Below are 19,250 nucleotides of genomic sequence, written 5' to 3'. Positions count from 1 at the left end.
TTACTCACTTCAGCAATAAAAGATACTTTCCCCTTTTTAAGTTTTCTCTTAACTTCTGATCGATTCTCTTTACTGAGCAAAATTAAAAATAAATGTAAAAAGTATTAAACTGGAAATTCACTTGACATTTGGCTGCAACTAATGTTTATGTTCATCACTGATTACTCCATTGATTTTGTTTTTTATTAAGGAACTAATTGTTTGATCTATAAAATGTCCAAAACTTCAGACAAATGCTCTTTGCAAGTTTCCAGAACTTAAAAAAAATCGACACAAGAGAGAAGCTCAAACAATCAAATGTTAAAAAGGAAAATCAATTCATAAACATGCTGTTCACTCATCGACTGATTGATGAATCACTGGTTATTTCAGCCCGTGTGCATCGAGATAAGCTGCTTGCTTGTTGTTCGCCTGCTTTCATGAGCCTGAACAAACATCAGTGTCACCCGATCGGCTGTTAAACCCACAGTGACTCATGATTGACTTGCTGATTAGCTCGTTAACTAGTTCCCAGCTCTCAGCAGGAGGCAGAGACGCCGGCTCGCCCTCACAGCTGCTGATCCTCCATGAAGGAGGAAATGAAACCTCCGGCACTCACCTCTGCACGTATGCACGTAGTCCGGGAAGCTGCCTGCAGGACAGCCGGACGTGCAGACGCCGTGCTGCAGGTGAGCGGACTGCAGCAGCAGGGCCTCCGCTGCTTTGGGACATTGGACGCAGTCCGAGGCCAGCGGTCCCACGCAGGAGCGACAGGAGGGGTGACAATCTGAAAGCAGGGGACGTGAAAGGTTCATGTCTTTACTTGTACCATCTTAAAGTAAGCTTTGGTTTCAGCTCTTACTGTGGCAGGTGTCGTCCTGGGAGTACAGCCCCTCCCCACAGGCCTCCACACACTGGCCCTGGTGGAGCAGGAGCCCACCTGGACACGAGGTGCACTGGGATACCGAGGAGCCCCAACAGGAGGCGCAGGAGCTGTGGCAGGCTGAGGAGAGGCGGTTTGAAGGCGGTTAATATGTTCTCTTCTTCGTGGTTACACATTTAAAGGTCTTTCTGTGTTGGGGAGCGGTCCTACCTCTGCATCTGCTGTGGCTGTCCAGGTAATTCTGAGCTGGACACTGGGAAATACACTTCCCATGATGCAAGGCGGTCCCCGGCAGACAGCTCATGCACATGGGGTTGTCAGGGAAACAGGAGGCACAGGACGAATCACAGGCTGTGAAACCGAAGCGTGTGGATGTTAATGGCCCAGATAACAGCGTAAGTAGGACCTAAGCTTCTCCACTCAATCGATACCTGCAATCAGGCCTGTTTGTGCCCACATCTAAAATAAACAACAACAATCATCTCAAGCCTTCTTAAAACACCACGTGTGATGTCGTTAAAAAGCTGCTTTTTTGGGGTTCCAGCTGGAAACCAACTTTTTGGTCCGGAACCAATTTATTTTTTGTTGAAATGCAGAAACAGTTCAATGTTCAGTGTGACAGGAGGGTTTTTCCCCAGTTTTTTTTTAACTGAAAAAGGGTTTTTATTGAGAACCACCGAGGAAGTCAGTCCAACTTTTTGTTTTAATTGTTAAAGTGTGTTGTTTGCTAAAGTTATAGATTCAAAAGTGATAAAAAGTTGAGTTTAAAAACAGTCAGAATGTGTCCAGAAAACAAAGTGAACGTATTTAGGGAGCGTGTGTGTGTGTGTGTGTGTGTGTGTGTGTGTGTGTGTGTGTGTAGACTTCCACATTGACATGACCTGTTGTCACGCACACATGCTCAGACAGATCTTTGCCTATCAACTTGCATATCAACTTCCACTGGTCATGACGTGAGGCTGCAGAGGGAACGCGCTGCAGACGGATCACCGTTAACGTCACACCTTCTGCAGCCCTATTGACGATGAATGAGCTTTATTCTGTTTGACCTATTTCTCAGAAATCAGACCCGACATGTTTATTTTCAGACAGGATTTAGAATGAAACTCCACTTTTCCTATTTCTAAGGATAATTAAAGGCAAACATGCCGACTAAAGGCGGCACATTGAAATACTGTCTGTGCAGCAGAAATGATGTGTAATAGCAGATTTACCTGAGAGCCTTCTGCAATTTGAAGACGCTCCGTTGAACAGCCTTTACTTTGTATTACAGATTAACCCGACTGTCCAATTAGTGCAGGAAATAGACCAGAATGCAGTGCGGGATGTGCTCTCTGTGAGGCTGAATGTGATATGTTTATGGGTCTGTTTTGAGGGGATTCTGGGAAACACAGAAAACTAGTAACTGAAGTAGATAATTCAGGTTAAAGACGATATTTATCTTTAAAATAAAGATTGTTTAGATTCACATGAGTGTGTGTTGGGTTAAAGGGCCAGTGGGAGTATTCCTCTTATTCCTAAAATACTGATAAAAAGATAACCTGCTACACATCAATGACACACCTTCTGTGTTATTTAAACGGGTCAACTTTACCGTAGCAGACGCCTTCTGGACTGTAGAAGCCGGCGCCACAGTCGGGAACACATTCCCCGCCTTTGAGCAAGGCAGCCGGGTCCGAACACGACACGCACTCCTGCCGGGTCGGCCCGCGGCACTCTGAGCAGGACCCGTCACAGCCTGGTGGGAAGAACAGGGAAACGTTAGGTCTGTCTTTTGAATTGGTCTCTTTTTGTTCAATAAACATATGAAGAGGAAATACAAAGAAACCTAAAAACATAAGACGAATATGTAGAACATGAGAGTTTAGAGCAGTGTTGGGTTCAGAGATGGTGATCGGGGGGGATGTGCAAGTGTGTAAGAGAATTCATGTAATGCATGGAGACAGATGATGATGAGACACACGGTACCTGAGAGGAAACGGTTGTTGTGGTGTTTATTGTGTGAAATAGTCTGAAGGCGAGACCCCCCAGGCAGAAATATTGTTTTATATGCAATGGGCTATTTTGGGCTATTTTGCTTCCATAACATGTCTTCTTTCAGACGAGTGGAGAGAAAACATCCAAAACACACATTCAGGTTTTTATTTATACTGTTTGCGTCTGTAGATTTCTCCTAAAATCACCAACAGTTACCGTTAGACAATGCCTCATTTGCATATTTGAAGATAACTTGTAATCCAATAAATACTCCCCTTAATGTGAGTGATGAAGTGGTGAAGTTTCATGGTGATATCTATGAGTTCATGTTGTGACTCTATTCACCTGTAGAGTCTCTTCATGTGAGTGATGAAGTGGTGAATATTCACCTGTAGAGTCTCTAAATGTCTGTAATGGAACTAAACGTCTCTTTAAAGGACGTTTCCTCTCAATGAGTTTGTTCTCAGACTCTGATGATGAATCTCCACTTCAGCAGCTCTTACATTCACCAAACTTCACTCGTTCATTCCTCTCTGTGTGCTGAAGGTTCACACAGAGGGGTTTGTTCACACACTCATTTATACTACATTTAGTACTAAAACAGCATGTTTCTCTCTCTGTTAGTGTGAACAAATAGAAGCTCCACAAAAACCCATTTCAACACAAACTGGTGTAACAACAGCTGACTTGCTGGCGGCCGTCAGTCTGACAGCAGATGCCACAGAGACAGAAACAGTGACGACGCTGGCTCTGATGCAGCCGGCTCTCTGGCACGACGACGCTGTTTACTTCACACATTCACGAGCTGCTGCTGCCGCTGCCGTCCTGTTCCACCGATGAAACGCACATTAAGGAACAACGAAAAGGCTTTTTCATCTGTTCAATTTGAATGCCTCTCCTTCTTCTTCTTCTTCTCCTTCTCCTCCTCCTCCTCCTCCTCCTCCTCCTCCATGATTAGGGATACCCCTCGAAACCCGGTCCTAAACGGGAACAGGTTCCAAATGAGTAAAAAACCTGGAGTATCGATAAGGTCCCGAGTTACCGGTTCTGCTATCGGTACTTTCTTAGTTCTGGAGTGAGACGTCCTCTCTCTGTCTCTTTGTCTCTCTGTCTCTTTGTCTCTCTGTCTCTTTGTCTCTTTGTCTTCCTCTCAGTACAGCGTGAGACATGATGGACATTTCTAAACTTTTCTTATTGCAGATGAAGCAAAAAAAGACACAGCGTGCATCTTCAAGCTTTCTGTACATTTATATGAGTGGATCACTCCACACACACACACACACACACACACACATACACACACACACACACACACACACACACACACACACACACACACACACACATATATATATATGCACATACACACACTCCCCCTCCTAAAATGGTTGCGTCCAACAAGGGGATTACACGTCCTTTACCTTTCCCCCTTCGCAGGAAAGCAATTTATTTTTCTGTGCAGCTCGAAGCACAAAGTTATCAGCGAATGTAATCCCAGCAGGCCGGTCGCCAGAAGCCTCCACTAAAGCCTACTCTGCATAAACCAGGGAGGTGGAGATGAATGAACAGCCACACGGTGCAGCGGATAATCTCCCCCCTCTGTCTGTGCTTCTGGGACCGGGGGGCACGCGATTACCCCCCGAACCCCCGAGTGATAACACGAGATGAGATGAGAGATCCGGCAATTAAACGGAGCATGAAGACAGCAGCTTCTTCGGTCAGATCCCCGTTTATAGGAATGGAATCAGGTTTGGATGTGAATGTTTTTTTGTTTTTCTTCTGATACCTGGTCACTGACAGCAAAAAGCCTAAATCTCCAACATGGCCGTGACAACAATACGGCTAATATTACACCACAAAGAGAAAGTATATATATATATATACATATATGTATATATATATATATATATATATATATATATACATATACATATATATATACATATATATATATATATATATATGTACATATATATATATATATATATGTACATATATACATATATATATATATATATATATATATATGTATATATATATGTATATGTATATATATATATATATATATATATATATATATGTATATATATGTATATATATGTATATATATGTATATATATATGTATATATATATATATATATATATATATATATATATATATATATATATATATATATATATATATGTACATATATATATATATATATATGTACATATATATATATATATATATATATATATGTACATATATATGTATATATATATATATATATATATATATATATATATATATATACATATACATATATATGTACATATATATATATATATATATGTACATATATATATATATATATATATGTACATATATACATATATATATATATATATATATATATATGTATATATATATGTATATGTATATATATATATATATATATATATATGTATATATATGTATATATATGTATATATATATATATATATATGTATATATATATATATATATATATATATGTATATATATGTATATATATATATATATATATATATATATATATATGTATATATATGTATATATGTATATATGTGACATACAAGATTTACAAGATTGGTTCTAAATCTTGACGCTGTCACATTGTTCTTGGTTGCTGAAGCTTTAAACCAAACAACCAATCATTGTTTACGATTGACAACAAATGAATGTCATCGGGTTTCTCTCACTTCATCTGGAGCCGTGTGAATCTGTTTCGGGGCCTTAAGTAGCAAAGAACCAGACATCTGTTTGGCACACTGGAGACCTCGTCCACATCAAATCCATCGCTTTCTTTTCACAACAACATAAATCTATTCCACCAACATGAACTTTGTCTGTCTTTACTTTGCATGTTGTTGTACCTAAACTCCAGCGGAGCTTAACTAAAGAGGTGGCAGATCAGAAAACGTTCACGCAGTATATGAATATATCAATCTCTGCACATCCGCTTTGATGTGTGTCTGTGAGGAGTGGAAGTTTAATATGTGCATCTGTGGAGGTTCTTCTGCCGTCACTGTGATTCTGTTGAACCGCTCCCTTTAACACGTCTTCTTTCCTGCATGTTGGGGTTCAGGATGAGGTCATGAAGACTTTCAGAGGGAGCCGATAACAGCGTTTCAAGTCCTTCGAGAGACAGAAATCACAGCTACAGTGTATGAGACTCAGCACCTGAACAATACTTCAAACAGCCTTCGTTTTCAAAGTGAAGAGACTTTAACGATTGGGATGTTTTCTACACTGAAGTTTGACTGAAACATCCAGTCAGGAGCTGCACAGCTCATGCAACAAGACAAAAACACACAAGTGGACGACAGAAACAAAAAGGGAATAATATCTCCAGGGCAACGGCCTCCCATAATTATTAACAAGCTGACTTTGAATACACGCACAAGCAGACGCAGTAAAGCCTCCAGTCATGAGCCAGAGGCTTTCAACAAAGAGCACACAGAGGCCTCCGGGGACGCACTCGGCTCTGGGTGGTCCTGGTCCTCTGCCAACAACACTGTAATCCTCCGTAGACGTCTCCTGCACCTTGCAAACACCCAGCTCCCTAATGTCTCCTCCACCACATTCCTGCAGTCTGTCCCCCCCAGAAACAAACACTGGAAGAAGAGTTCGCTCCACCCTCACCACCTCCTGATTACCGGTCCCACAGAGTGAGACTCACACTTTGCACTGCTGCTCAGAAAGTATTTCTGCAGTCTTACGCCTGGGGAGGTGAAGGGATGAATGCACCACGGCTGCAACATGTGAGAGTGAAATGTATCGACGCAGGGAGGATGTTTTAATGCATGAGAGGGTATGTGTATGGCAGCATACATGCATGCAGTGTGTGTGTATAGGTAGCAGAGAGCTGGCTGCTGCTGCGTCCTCTCTGAGGCCGGCCGAGGAGCTTGTGCACCGGGAGGCTGTGGGATTCCAATCTCTCTTTATCTCTCTTTCTATTTCTACCCATCACCCAGCCCTGGGAGTCAGCTCTCCCCCACTCGCTGCAGGCGGACCTGCTCAGAGTGCATTAGCATGCCCACGTGGGTTTGGCTCAGTGAGCCTCTGGGTTTTATTTACTGGCCCGGGCTTTGGAGCGCTGGGAGACCTCTGAGGTGGATCGGGTGAGTGCCGGTGCATGTAGACGGTCTTTGTGGTGCATCCATCCTGCATTAGCACGGCGTGCATTGGGATGGAGCCTCCCTTCTTGTTTTTAATGCAGCGTGAAGACTCCAGAGACTCTTGGTAGGTCATAGAAGAACAATGCGTCTTCGTCAGCGGTAGCATTTCAACGATGTCTCTGCCTTCATGGGCTTCTTCTGTGGTTTGGAGTTTAGAACCTTACACAACAAGAAATGTGTGTTTAGAAGGTTTAATTAAAGTAACATGACTTCTGTCGTTACTTTAGCCCAAACTAAAGCACAATATGTCTTTGCACTTTTGACACTGTAAACCACATGTTGATTCAGTACTTTCTTCCGTCTATGACTGGTTTAGATTTCATAATGTTTATATATGTCATTTATTGCTTTAATCCATTTCCCCTTTCTCAGATATGATGTCGCTCTCTTCATCTGAGAGTACAGAGTTCTACCACGAGGCCACGGTTGACTGGGAGCTCGCTTCATGCAGGCGACTGACCGACCGGCGTGATGCCTCAACAGCTTCCCACTGCAGCCGGTCGTCGTCTGCAGAGCAGCGTGGGAGGTGTTGCTACTGGAGATGGAACGAAATTGGATTCTATCGCGGATCGCAATAATAAACCATCACAAAAAGTTGATTGAGGTGAATTCTCACACCTTCACCAAAAGGGAAGTTCACCGTGATGCAATAAAACTAAATGTTGTTTTTGAAGTCATTCCTTTATGATTTAATGTCGTGTTAAGAGTTTAAACGAATGGTGACATGAGATGTTCATATTGTCCCGGGTCAGAACCAGGTCTCTGAGGTGGTGGGCCGACATTTTGCTCCTGCGGCACTTTAACAAACGTCAAGGCTCCCGAAACAGATACGAGGAGGATTTAACAATAAAGCCTTTGTTTTGAAATGATTTCCTTGCAGAGTCGTTTTCCTGGTTTTGTCCTGTGTGTGTGTGTGTGTGTGTGTGTGTGTGTGTGTGAGTGACTGACAGGAGGCGGCTTAATGCTGCAGTAATGACATCAAAACACACTCGGCTTCAGTCGAGTGAAATAACAACAGGAAACTTAAGACTCTGGGATTTACAAGTCTGTTTCATGTTCTATTCAGAGACAGAGACTAGAGACAGAGACAGAGAGAGAGAGAGAGAGACAGAGAGAGAGAGAGAGAGAGAGACAGAGAGAGAGAGAGAGAGACAGAGAGAGAGAGAGAGAGAGAGAGAGCGAGAGAGAGAGAGCGAGAGAGCGAGAGAGAGAGAGAGACAGAGAGCGACAGAGAGAGAGAGAGAGAGAGAGAGAGACAGAGAGCGACAGAGAGAGAGAGAGAGAGACAGAGAGAGATAGAGAGAGAGAGAGAGAGACAGAGAGCGACAGAGAGAGAGAGAGACAGAGAGAGAGACAGAGAGAGAGAGAGAGAGAGAGAGAGAGAGCGCTCTGCTTCATCGCCTGGTGAAATATTCAGTCTGAACATCCTCTGAAAGTTATCCTGAAATCCACCAGAAAAACAAGTCACACAGAGTTTATCTGAAGTGACGCTGGCTCGCTGAACTGTATCTGCACTCGCTGCCCCGCTGCTTGATGTGTGATTTGTTTACTTTCTTTGCACCTTTTTTTTGGGGGGCAAAGTATGGGACTATTTGACAGAAGTAGAGCAAACTTATCCATCTGGCTTCATGCACATCAGTTTGCTCTCGATTTGTAATATAAGACGCATATACAGCATGATCAGATATGGATTTATATATTAAAATAATGTAGATTATTTGGAATTATTGACATTTTTCTTCCATTTTTTAGAAAGAAATATGACATGAATCCATGTATATCGGTGGAAGAAGTCGTACTTATATAATATCTAAAACATTTTATAAATATATGAAAAGTGATGAATAGTATCTGCAATCTGTGACTATTAATGATATTATCAAACACGTTTGTATGTGCAAGTGCCTGAATAGATGATATTAAGATGTATTAGTCTCCAGATTAAGATGCAACAAATTAAAATCTGAATTAATAAATGTGTTCATTGATCTATTTATTTGATTTTGGCTGTATTTGAATCTCCCCCTCCTCGATGTTTTGCATTGGTTATTGTTGGTGTTCCTGGTTCTGATGTCTTTGTATGGAGGTGCGTGTGGATGTGTGTGAGGATTTGTAAGTTCTGTAAATTGCCAAACAAACACAGCAGCCAGAGGGCACGTCGGGCCACCCGACAGCGTTCGGTACTCACTGCGACAGTGCGCGTCGTCGTGCCGGTAGGAACCAGGAGGACAGGAGGCCAGGCACTCGCCGCTATCGGCGCTCAGCAGGGGCAGCCGGGAGCCGCAGGACCGGCAGTCCCACCCGCTGGAGCAGGAGGCACAGGATGACTGGCAGGCTGTGGAGGGAGGAGGAGAGGGAGAGAGAGTACCGCTGGCTGTCACTTCAAAAAAAAAAAAAAATGTAATTCATTTCCCTCTTCCTATCTGAGCTGCTTTCATGGTTCCAGGACTGTCTGTCACAGCTCAGTCCCGCTCGTAGAGGAAGCACAGAACCTGGAGGAGCGGTTTAAAGGTGAATCCGGTAACATTTGAAGTCTCTAGTTGATCCGGACGGGATGTTCTGAGACGCTGGAGGAAACCTGAGGTATATTTCAGCCCAGATGGTGAACACATTTAAAGAAAATATCCTCAAAAAGTGGTTTAATAAAATGCGAATCAAAAACTTTTCTCAAAAGAAAATGTCTTTTCTGGAGCAATGAAGATTCATCTTCTCTGTAACTATGAAACTCACGTATTCTCATACAACGGTTCATATGATGTCTTACAGAAAAGTTACGCCTTGTTTTTTGTGCGTTTTCCTCCGAAAGGCTAGCGACACGTGACAATTTCTGCTCGTTACATGAATACATTCTACTTAGGCAACAAAACTACTTAGTTAGGTTTAGGCAACAAAATAGTCTTAGTTATGTTTAGGCAACAACACTACTTAGTTAGGTTTAGGCAACAAAACTACTTAGTTAGGTTTAGGCAACAAAATAGTCTTAGTTAGGTTTAGGCAACAAAATAGTCTTAGTTAGGTTTAGGCAACAACACTACTTAGTTGTTTAGGCAACAACACTACTTAGTTATGTTTAGGCAACAACACTACTTAGTTAGGTTTAGTCAACAACACTACTTAGTTAGGTTTAGTCAACAACACTACTTAGTTATGTTTAGGCAACAAAATAGTCTTAGTTAGGTTTAGGCAACAACACTACTTAGTTGTTTAGGCAACAACACTACTTAGTTATGTTTAGGCAACAACACTACTTAGTTATGTTTAGGCAACAAAACTACTTAGTTAGGTTTAGTCAACAACACTACTTAGTTATGTTTAGGCAACAACACTACTTAGTTAGGTTTAGTCAACAACACTACTTAGTTATGTTTAGGCAACAACACTACTTAGTTAGGTTTAGTCAACAACACTACTTAGTTAGGTTTAGTCAACAACACTACTTAGTTAGGTTTAGTCAACAACACTACTTAGTTAGGTTTAGTCAACAACACTACTTAGTTAGGTTTAGGCAACAACATTACTTAGTTATGTTTAGGCAACAAAACTACTTAGTTAGGTTTAGGCAACAACACTACTTAGTTATGTTTAGGCAACAACACTACTTAGTTAGGTTTAGTCTCGAGGCGATTGCGTCTGTTTGCGGGTCAACGCTCGGTCAACCTGTGACCTCGACAGGCTCAAACACACACACACACACACACATGAATAAAGGATGCGGGAAGCTTTGAACTCAGTACCGATACAGGCACTCACACACAGACACCGCAGCAGTCCGACACTTTAATGCTGCTTATTTAATGCTGCTGCATATCTCCTCTTCAAAGCGGAGCCAAAGGTTTCCTTTGTTTTCAGCGGCTGAAGTTCAGCTTAAAGGGAGACTTTAGCATGTTTCAACCTGGATCCTAGTTTCTTGTGTCAGTGACGAATGACGGCAACGTCTCTCTACGTCCACTAAAGTGCTTGTTGTTGCCGCTGACAGGCTCAGATTGTTACTGCAAGTGTCTGACGACATCATGGAAAGACCCCTTCAGAGAAATACAACCTTTTTCTTTCCCTTTCTGTTTGTTGTTGAGTCATGTGACTTGTTGCCTGAAGACAAACGGTGGAAACGTGAGTGAGCGAGAGGAGCGTCGGTGTTGCATTGTAGTGTTGTATAAAAAGATTTTTAAAGCCATGGCTGAAGGTTTAGATGATTTCAACATTGTGGATGAGACACAACGAGACTTCTCCGAGCGAGACACGCAATTACAAGGACTGGATCAAAGGAAACGTAAATAAAAAGGTTTCATTTCTCTTTTCAGATACTTAGAAGAACAAAGAAAGCACTTAGTGGACGTACGGCCTTCTCCTTCAATACTGGACCAATTTCAAAGGATGTTGTCCCCATTAGTCACTTAGACACAAAAACATTAGAAAATAGGGTCCATGTTGAAAAGCTACCATTTAAATCTATATTTCCTCTTCATGGTTTTCAATGAATACTTCTCTGATGGTATGGATGCAGCTTAAAATCACAACATGGATTTATCAAATCGTTGAAACCTTCTTTTCTATAAAAATGCGAACTTTTCTTTCTTAACAGCCATCAGAAAGTACAGGTACTAGTACAAGTACCGTGGTATTCAGGTGAGGGTAGAATATAAAAGACAACAGAAATCTGAATTCATTGGGAGCTACTTCTGCTTACAAGATCATTGTGTGAAGTGAGATAGTTGCAAGATAAGGGACAGTTTGGACATTGATATATTCAAAAGACGGTCCTACCTGCACACACCCGTCCGTCGGCGTAGTAGCCGGCTGGACAGACGGACAGACAGCGGCCCAGATGGAGGACGGCCTCCGGGTCCCTGCAGCTCTCGCATTGGTCGGGAGACCCCGAGCACGACAGGCAGTCTGCGTGGCACTGGACTGAAAAACACACATTTCAAAAGGAAGAGCTCATTACAGTACGTTTGCATCGACAGCAAAAGATACGGACAGATTATGCACGACACGCGCACATTCAATTTCATGCTAATTGTATTCTACACATCTGGTGGCACTTGAAGACTTGAAGTCACATTCAGTGACACACATTCTGACGTTTAGTTTGATGCAAATTCCGTCTGTCAGACACACACACACACACAGTACATTATTTTGTTCACAAACCAATCCAGTACATTTGGTTCCGCAGTCAGACTGTGTTAGCCGTGGTGGGAAGATTTCTCCCTGCGGGAGGTTTTGTCCACAGCCAACAAACCCACTGGTGCGCTTTGTGACGAGCCATTTAAGTGCTTTCACTGCCACACTGGTTCCCGGTTGCTCCGACATTCTACCAACAACACGCAGAGACAAGCGCAGGCTTGTCTCTTTAATGTGAGGACCAACTGCACTTTAAAGTCACGACACAGTCGTTGAGCCGGCGTGTAAACCGCGTGTGTCTCGTTATCTAAATGCACATTCATGCTTCTGGTGGCCGGCTGGTTGTTGTTGACCAGTAAACATTGGTGCACTTGTAGGTCACAGTTATTCCTGTAGGTCCACTCACAACAAACTCATGTCATCCATGCTTGTTGCTATTTCTGCAACACTTTTTCATCTGCGTCCGTCTGTTCCAATCCTCACTACGACGCTCTGATCGCCGCAAGTGTGAATACGTTTAGAAATAAAGTACATTTAGAAACAAAGGGCGGAGAAATCAATCACAGTCTGAGGTTTAAAAAACAACACCTGCTGTGTTGAATACGATCAGCATGAGGTAACATACAAGCATTGTTGGCAGAAGTACTTTCACTTAAAAATAAGAGTATAGAAGTACTCTGCTACAAGTAAAAGTAGAGTTTGCAACATATTGATATCATATCAGTATCATGAAATGAGACTAGATATCGTAACTAATGCGATAAAATAAATGTAATGGAGTCAAAATTACAATATTTGCTTCCAAAATGTGTCGGAGCAGAAGTATAAAGTAGCAGAGATGGAAAAACTTTCGAAGAAAGTAGCTGAAAATTGTACGTACACGAGGAAAGGTTATTACCCACCACTGACTTCAGCTGAATCAGGAAGGAAATAGATATGATTTATCATTCGTACAGATATATTAACACTGTAATCCTCTGTGTTGCATGACGAGCACTTGTGACCTGAAGACATTGTTCCTTCTGAGTTTGTTGAAGTTGTTTTTATATATTTGAACTGAGGGGAGTCTGTTCTCCTCTCGTCCTCCAATTAATGTGCAAAAGACGTTGGACGGGACAAACATTACAATCAGACGTCAAAGTCTCCGGTATCCTCTTTGTTCTGCTGAAAAGCTGAACTAGCTTTTAAAAGTCTGCAAATACAGCTTTCAAAAATGTAGAAACTCCTTCAACTCGTTCACACAAACGCCGCCAGCATCAGCACCGACAGAGGCCGGGTTGACACTCGTCGTATCTGGATGTCAGAAGACGCGAATGCGCGCAGCCTCATGTCAAACAGCATGCGCGGCTGCTTGCACATGCACTGAGTAAAGAACTGAGGGATCTGATTAATGCGAGGAGAAGGAGGGAGACAAATAGAACGGGGGACAGAAAATGAGAGGACTTGTAGACTGCAGAGACGATGAGAGGGCACAAGTGGATAAAGAGTTGAAGAACATAAGAAGAAAGCCAGAACACAGTGTTCCAAGTATCTCCATCTCTCTTGATACACTCTCTCCCTCTCATTGTTCTCGTTCCCACACAGCTTCATTTGTTCTCTCCCGTCCATTTTCTTCTCATTTCTTTTCCTTCCACTCTCACTTCCTGACCTCCCTCTTCATCCCCCTCGTCTTCTCTCTGGCTGAGGAAAGAAACTGGAGCTGAAGCAGAACAATCAGTGTGTGAAGGAGGAAGTAGAGTGAGAGAAGTGGGCGATTGAGATACTGTATGTTCGGGCTTATTGGCGAATAGGAATGTTAGTCAAGTGTGTGTGTCTCTGCTCAGCCGTGTCCAACGCTTCAGCTGGCGGTAATGTACCAACAGTCTCGCATATATCCCGCCATCCGCTGTGGACCCGTCCATCCTGATCTCTCCTGCACGTTAAACAGTGGAAACAAATGAGTTCATCTGAATACAAAACTCCACCTGAATAGTAACAAGAGCGTCCCTCGTTTGCTCTGACAGCTGAGAAGTGAACGGGCTATTTCTTCCCTCCCTCCAGAGGATAAAACCACATTTCCTGCACAAGTTAAGCGATCACACATTGTTTACAGAAGGCTGCTTTCATTTCCTCATGAGCACAGCGAGCCAGAATCCCTGAAGCGCTAAATTAAAAACCTACAGCTGTGATTAACGGCAGAAGTTGTTGGGAAACAACTCATCCGGAGGTGCAGATCCCGGCGCCGTTAACTGTGCAGCTCCACTTGATTATGACAAAACGTCTCACTGCTGATGTGTTCAATGTTTGGCAGAGACGAGGATATTTCCTCACCAAATGTCAAGAGTAACAAGTGTAAGAGAGGAAAAAAGGAATCCCGAGCCAGCTGGACTGACCTCTAACTGAGACTGGCTACCCGCCACAGCGACTAAGAGAATAAGCCAACAACCTACCCTCCAAAGCCAACATTTACTCGCAGTTGGCTGGTGATTCACGGTGATTTCACACCCTGATTCCCACTAAAAAGCACACGGCGCCATTCAGCCGTTCACTCGTGCATTCTGCTGCCAAATGTTCAGTCAGGAGACTTTATGTGAGACAATAACGCCTCAAAGAGGATCAAATCCCTTTAATTCCTCCAAACTCGGTTGATTGAAATTGATGAAATAATGGTGACGGGATTAAGAGACTGTAAACGGTGTGTGTGTGTGTGTGTGTGTGTGTGTGTGGGCCCGTATTCATCAATGCTCTCAGAATCCCGTCAGCACTGTTGCTGTTGTTTGCGCTGTTAGCGCCGTTAGCCGCTAGCCACCAGCTGAGCCGTCGCCATGTTGAGAGCCATGTGGAGACAATCCCTCAATCATACAATACCAATAGAACAATCTAGAAGTACTCTGTTTAAAGTAAAAGTACTGCATTCAAAATCTTACTCGAGTGAAAGTACAAAAGTATGAGCATAAAAATATACTTAAAGTATGAAAAGTAAAAGTACTCATAATGCAGATTGGCCCATTTTAGAACAACATGTATTATATTACTGAATTATAATTATTGATGCATTAATGTGCCACTTTAGCGTTGCTGCTGGTGACGGTAGTTTTACTTACCACTCGTATTGCTGCAGTACTCTTATGGTACGCAATGTGAATTTCCTCCTGGAGATCAATCAAGTCTTGTTGTACTGTACTTATTGTACAATGTACTCAGATACTCTCCACTGGTTCATCTGATCGTTGTGGTTTGTAGATAATAGAAATTAGCACCGCTACTAAGTGAGGCCAATAAAATAATATGATGCCAAACAGCTTAAATGTAACAATCAGACCGATGTGCCGTTTGACAAATAGACTGATCGTAAACACTGACAAAGTAAATGTATTCACAAATTAAAAGAGGAGGACATTTAAACGTGTCTGCATGAAATGACCGAGTCAGCTGTTGGACTCACATTATTTACCATAATAACAATAAGAGAGCCGTGTAATAACAGTTATAATGCGGTGATTTTATTCTGAGTGTTGGAGAAAAGAATATTTTTGCACATCATCTGAGGCGCCGGAAGAGTCCAACGTGATGCATGGTGTGCAGAGCTGCTGGTCGTGTCAGACAGAAATAATCGCCGTTACAAAGCTGCATTCCCCCGATGCCAGAAGACATTACGGCTGCGGAGTCTTTGGGGAAGGAAGCGGTGCTTTCTGCAGAAGTTCAGTCATAGAAAATACTCCGTTTCTGTCAAAGACTTCCCCAAACATTCCTCCTCCGACATAACGAGGGATTAGGACGTCTCCGGGGTCAGGGGAGTGGATTTAACACCTAATCCTGGTGCTTATTAAAGGAGGCCCAGATATGTATCACTGAGGATATTTAACCAGCGAGCCCTGATCTACTGGGTATATATCAGCACTAACTACATGAATGGCAAAAGACCGTACGTGCATGACACCTGAACGCAGCACGGCTCCTGTTTATGTCCAATGAGAGGAGAGGCTGCTGACCTCTGGGCCTATAGATAGCCATGAGTAACAGGCTATAGCAGTAAAAGGAAGATTACGGTTACAGTTGGAGGGACAGAGAGAATGTGGGTTTTATTCCTTTTTTCTATTTTTAGCTACAAACTACACACAGTCAGAAAATCCAACCCACAGCCAGCCGACGGAGTAAAAGGAGTGAACACACGTGTGCCTCATCAGCACAGGAACGTAAAGTGTGTATATGTTGTTAAGGCATGCATATATATATATATGCATTATGAAACCATCACTGTACTACACACACACACACACACACACACACACACACACACACAAGCTGCGAGGTGATGACAGGTGCAAGTGTAGGATGATGTGACAAACACGCTTAAATTATTCACTCAGGCAGACACCAGAATCACTGTGTATGCACGCAAAACACACATTATACTACAGATAGTATTCACACAGACCCATAAACACAGAAACACACATTATACTACAGATAGTATTCACACAGACCCATAAACACAGAAACACACATTATACTACAGATAGTATTCACACAGACCTATAAACACAGAAACACACATTATACTACAGATAGTATTCACACAGACCCATAAATAGACATATTTATACACATATTTATACAAGTTTCCCCCGTTGTGTACTCGGACTACTTAGACTGTATCCTCCAGAGAATATACAGTTTTTACTTTAGACATTCTAATCAGCTGCTGCTGAGAGAGATGCTGTAAACAGTGGGAAGCTGAGAGAGCAGGAAGTCTGTCGAGGGACGCGGAACACACAGGAACCCAACGAGAACCTCATCAAACTCCCGTCCGGGTCTTAAACGGTCCAATCGTGTGTCCTGCAGAGACAAACGTCTCCGGTGCCCGACTGTGATTATTCTCTCAATGCAGCCAAACCTAATTAGAAGTCTTCATGAATCTCAACAACGTCGTCCGGCTGTTCGATCGCCTGTTGGAGTATTTAACTCCGTGAGACATTCTGTGTGGTTTGGTTGTAATTGCTGTCTGTGTCAATGAGACAGATGGATCAGACACTATTTTGTATTTGGAGGACGTGAAACAGAAGTGCGTTATTCTGCCATGGAAAACTGTCCAACAAAGTTTTTCTTGTTTTAGTCACGTGACTTCAAGTCCCCAGGGAGGCGAGGAGGAGCTCAGAGAGATTTTAAACTGTTTAAACTGCTCACAGCTTCAAATGACGGCTTTGGGTTTGAACAAATATAAAAACAAAACCCAGGAATTCTAATCAGATACGCATGCTTGTTTATTAAACACACGTTTGAGTTTGATGTTGGTATTCACATGTAGGAACGGATGTGAATATGACGTGAAGGTTTGAGGACTGAGGACCGTCTGGACTCACGTCCCCGAAGGACAAGTTGGATTCTGTCCTCATGGCCGCCTCTAGAAACTCTATAACTCTGTGTTCTTCTCTTCCTGCTCTTTTCTTTGATCATCCCACCAGCTTCTCATTTGCATACGCAGTGTTACAAATAAAGCAGAGTGTATTCATACAGCGGTAGCATCTCTCTAGACCAGGTGTTTTTAAAGAACAAAAGTCTGCAAAAACACTCCGACTCCCACTGTCTGTTGAAGCCTCATCGACGACCTGGAGACACTGCAAACCCCTGAGGTGTTCTTTTTGTTGTTCTATCATTCCAACATTTCATGACTTTCTCAATCAATTTGTTCCCAATGACATCACATCATTGTTTTCTGTTTTAAATTGTGTCTTTTTTAAATATACCAATGTATTTAATAGATTACATACAAACAGATTCATGTTTTCCTTTTACACAATATGCAAACATGCAAATTTCTCCGGATGACATTGAAGACATAACTAATCATGTGTTGAGAGTGAATCAGTTGCCATTCTGCTGTGACTGCTGCTTCTTACAGTAGTTTACAGAATCAACACGACTTCATTCTTTGTCCCAGATTGGTAGCAACAACAAATAATCACACGGGAAGAAATCGATGGAAGAACGAGCAGAGAGGCCGAGTTCAGCACAGCGGTGAGAAAACACAGAGCTGCAACACACAGAGCTGCAACACGCAGAGTCGCAGTACGACAGTCTCATCACGTGTTCCTGCTCGTTAGTGGGGTTGCTATGCCTGTAAACCTTAACGACGACATGTTCAGGCCATTGTGGTAAGTGAGAATGTGCATGAAATGTAAAGTTAAGTGACAACTTCATCCCACAATAACTCTCGGATTCAACAGTGTGTGGCAGTTGAATCTTAAAGCTCATTCTTAAATACTCAGAATTCTTTCAGCTGAAAACGCGTCTACGTTAAATGGGGTTCGATGGAGCGGAGGAACGTTAGGAGACGTAACACACACACACACACACCCAGCATCCTTTGCAGCAACGTACCTTGGTGACACTCGGGGCAGCACCGGCCCTCCCGGGTGACGACCAGGGTGCCCGGCGGGCAGGTGGGGCAGGAGCGCAGGTAACAGGTCACCTGAGCGCGGCGGCATTCACACTCCCGACAACCGCCGTCCGACCACCGAGCCAGGTCCTGAGAGGAGAGCGAGGGACAGACAGGCGGGGGGAGGTAGAGCAGTTCAGTACACCTGCTGAAGGCAGCGGTTGAAGCGGTGGTGAAGACATGAACAGGATGAATAAAAACACCAAACTACAGAGGAACAGCGCTTCAGAGGAGCTGGCCGGGCGCTAAGCTGACTGCTAATAAGCTGCATAGATGAGAAGAAGCCCGACAGTCGAGACTTTTATATATATATATATATATTGTTAGATCCTGGGTACTTCTGGCCCGATACGGGGCTAATTACTGACTCAGCTCTCTATTAAAAGATTCTCGAGCTGGTGTTCTGGCGAGGGAACTCGCCTGGCTCCGCTAACTGCCGTTACTCCCGACGTCTACCCTGCTTCCTCCGGTCAGAGCGCGCTCGGCCGAGAGACCAGTCCTGGCCCCGGGCGCTCCTACCAGTCGCGTCGGTTATGGCAGCTTCCCTCTTATGGATCCGCGCTCTTGGTAAATGCCAGGTTAGGTTTTAACGGCTAGGATTAATTCTTGCTAAAACCGTAAGGGATTGTTCAGTGGATTCGGTCTCTAGGATAACCTTTCAGAACTCA

The 19,250-nt window shown here is 43.0% G+C and overlaps 1 protein-coding gene across 1 annotated transcript in view; it reads right to left on the bottom strand.

Annotated features, from left to right (window-relative positions):
* fras1 (Fraser extracellular matrix complex subunit 1) overlaps positions 1-19,250 on the bottom strand; it is a 184,638-nt gene that overhangs the window by 84,674 nt on the left and 80,714 nt on the right. The window contains 7 exon segments of the mRNA XM_079270426.1: positions 599-766; positions 842-982; positions 1,073-1,213; positions 2,457-2,600; positions 9,232-9,378; positions 11,805-11,948; positions 18,525-18,672. Coding sequence (XP_079126552.1) covers positions 599-766; positions 842-982; positions 1,073-1,213; positions 2,457-2,600; positions 9,232-9,378; positions 11,805-11,948; positions 18,525-18,672 — 1,033 coding nt within the window.

Source organism: Melanostigma gelatinosum (assembly GCF_949748355.1).
Source record: "Melanostigma gelatinosum genome assembly, chromosome: 6".
In the NCBI taxonomy this organism is placed as follows: Eukaryota; Metazoa; Chordata; class Actinopteri; order Perciformes; family Zoarcidae; genus Melanostigma; species Melanostigma gelatinosum.
Note: the sequence above shows the minus strand (reverse complement) of the source record. Positions and strands in the feature narration are given on the sequence as shown.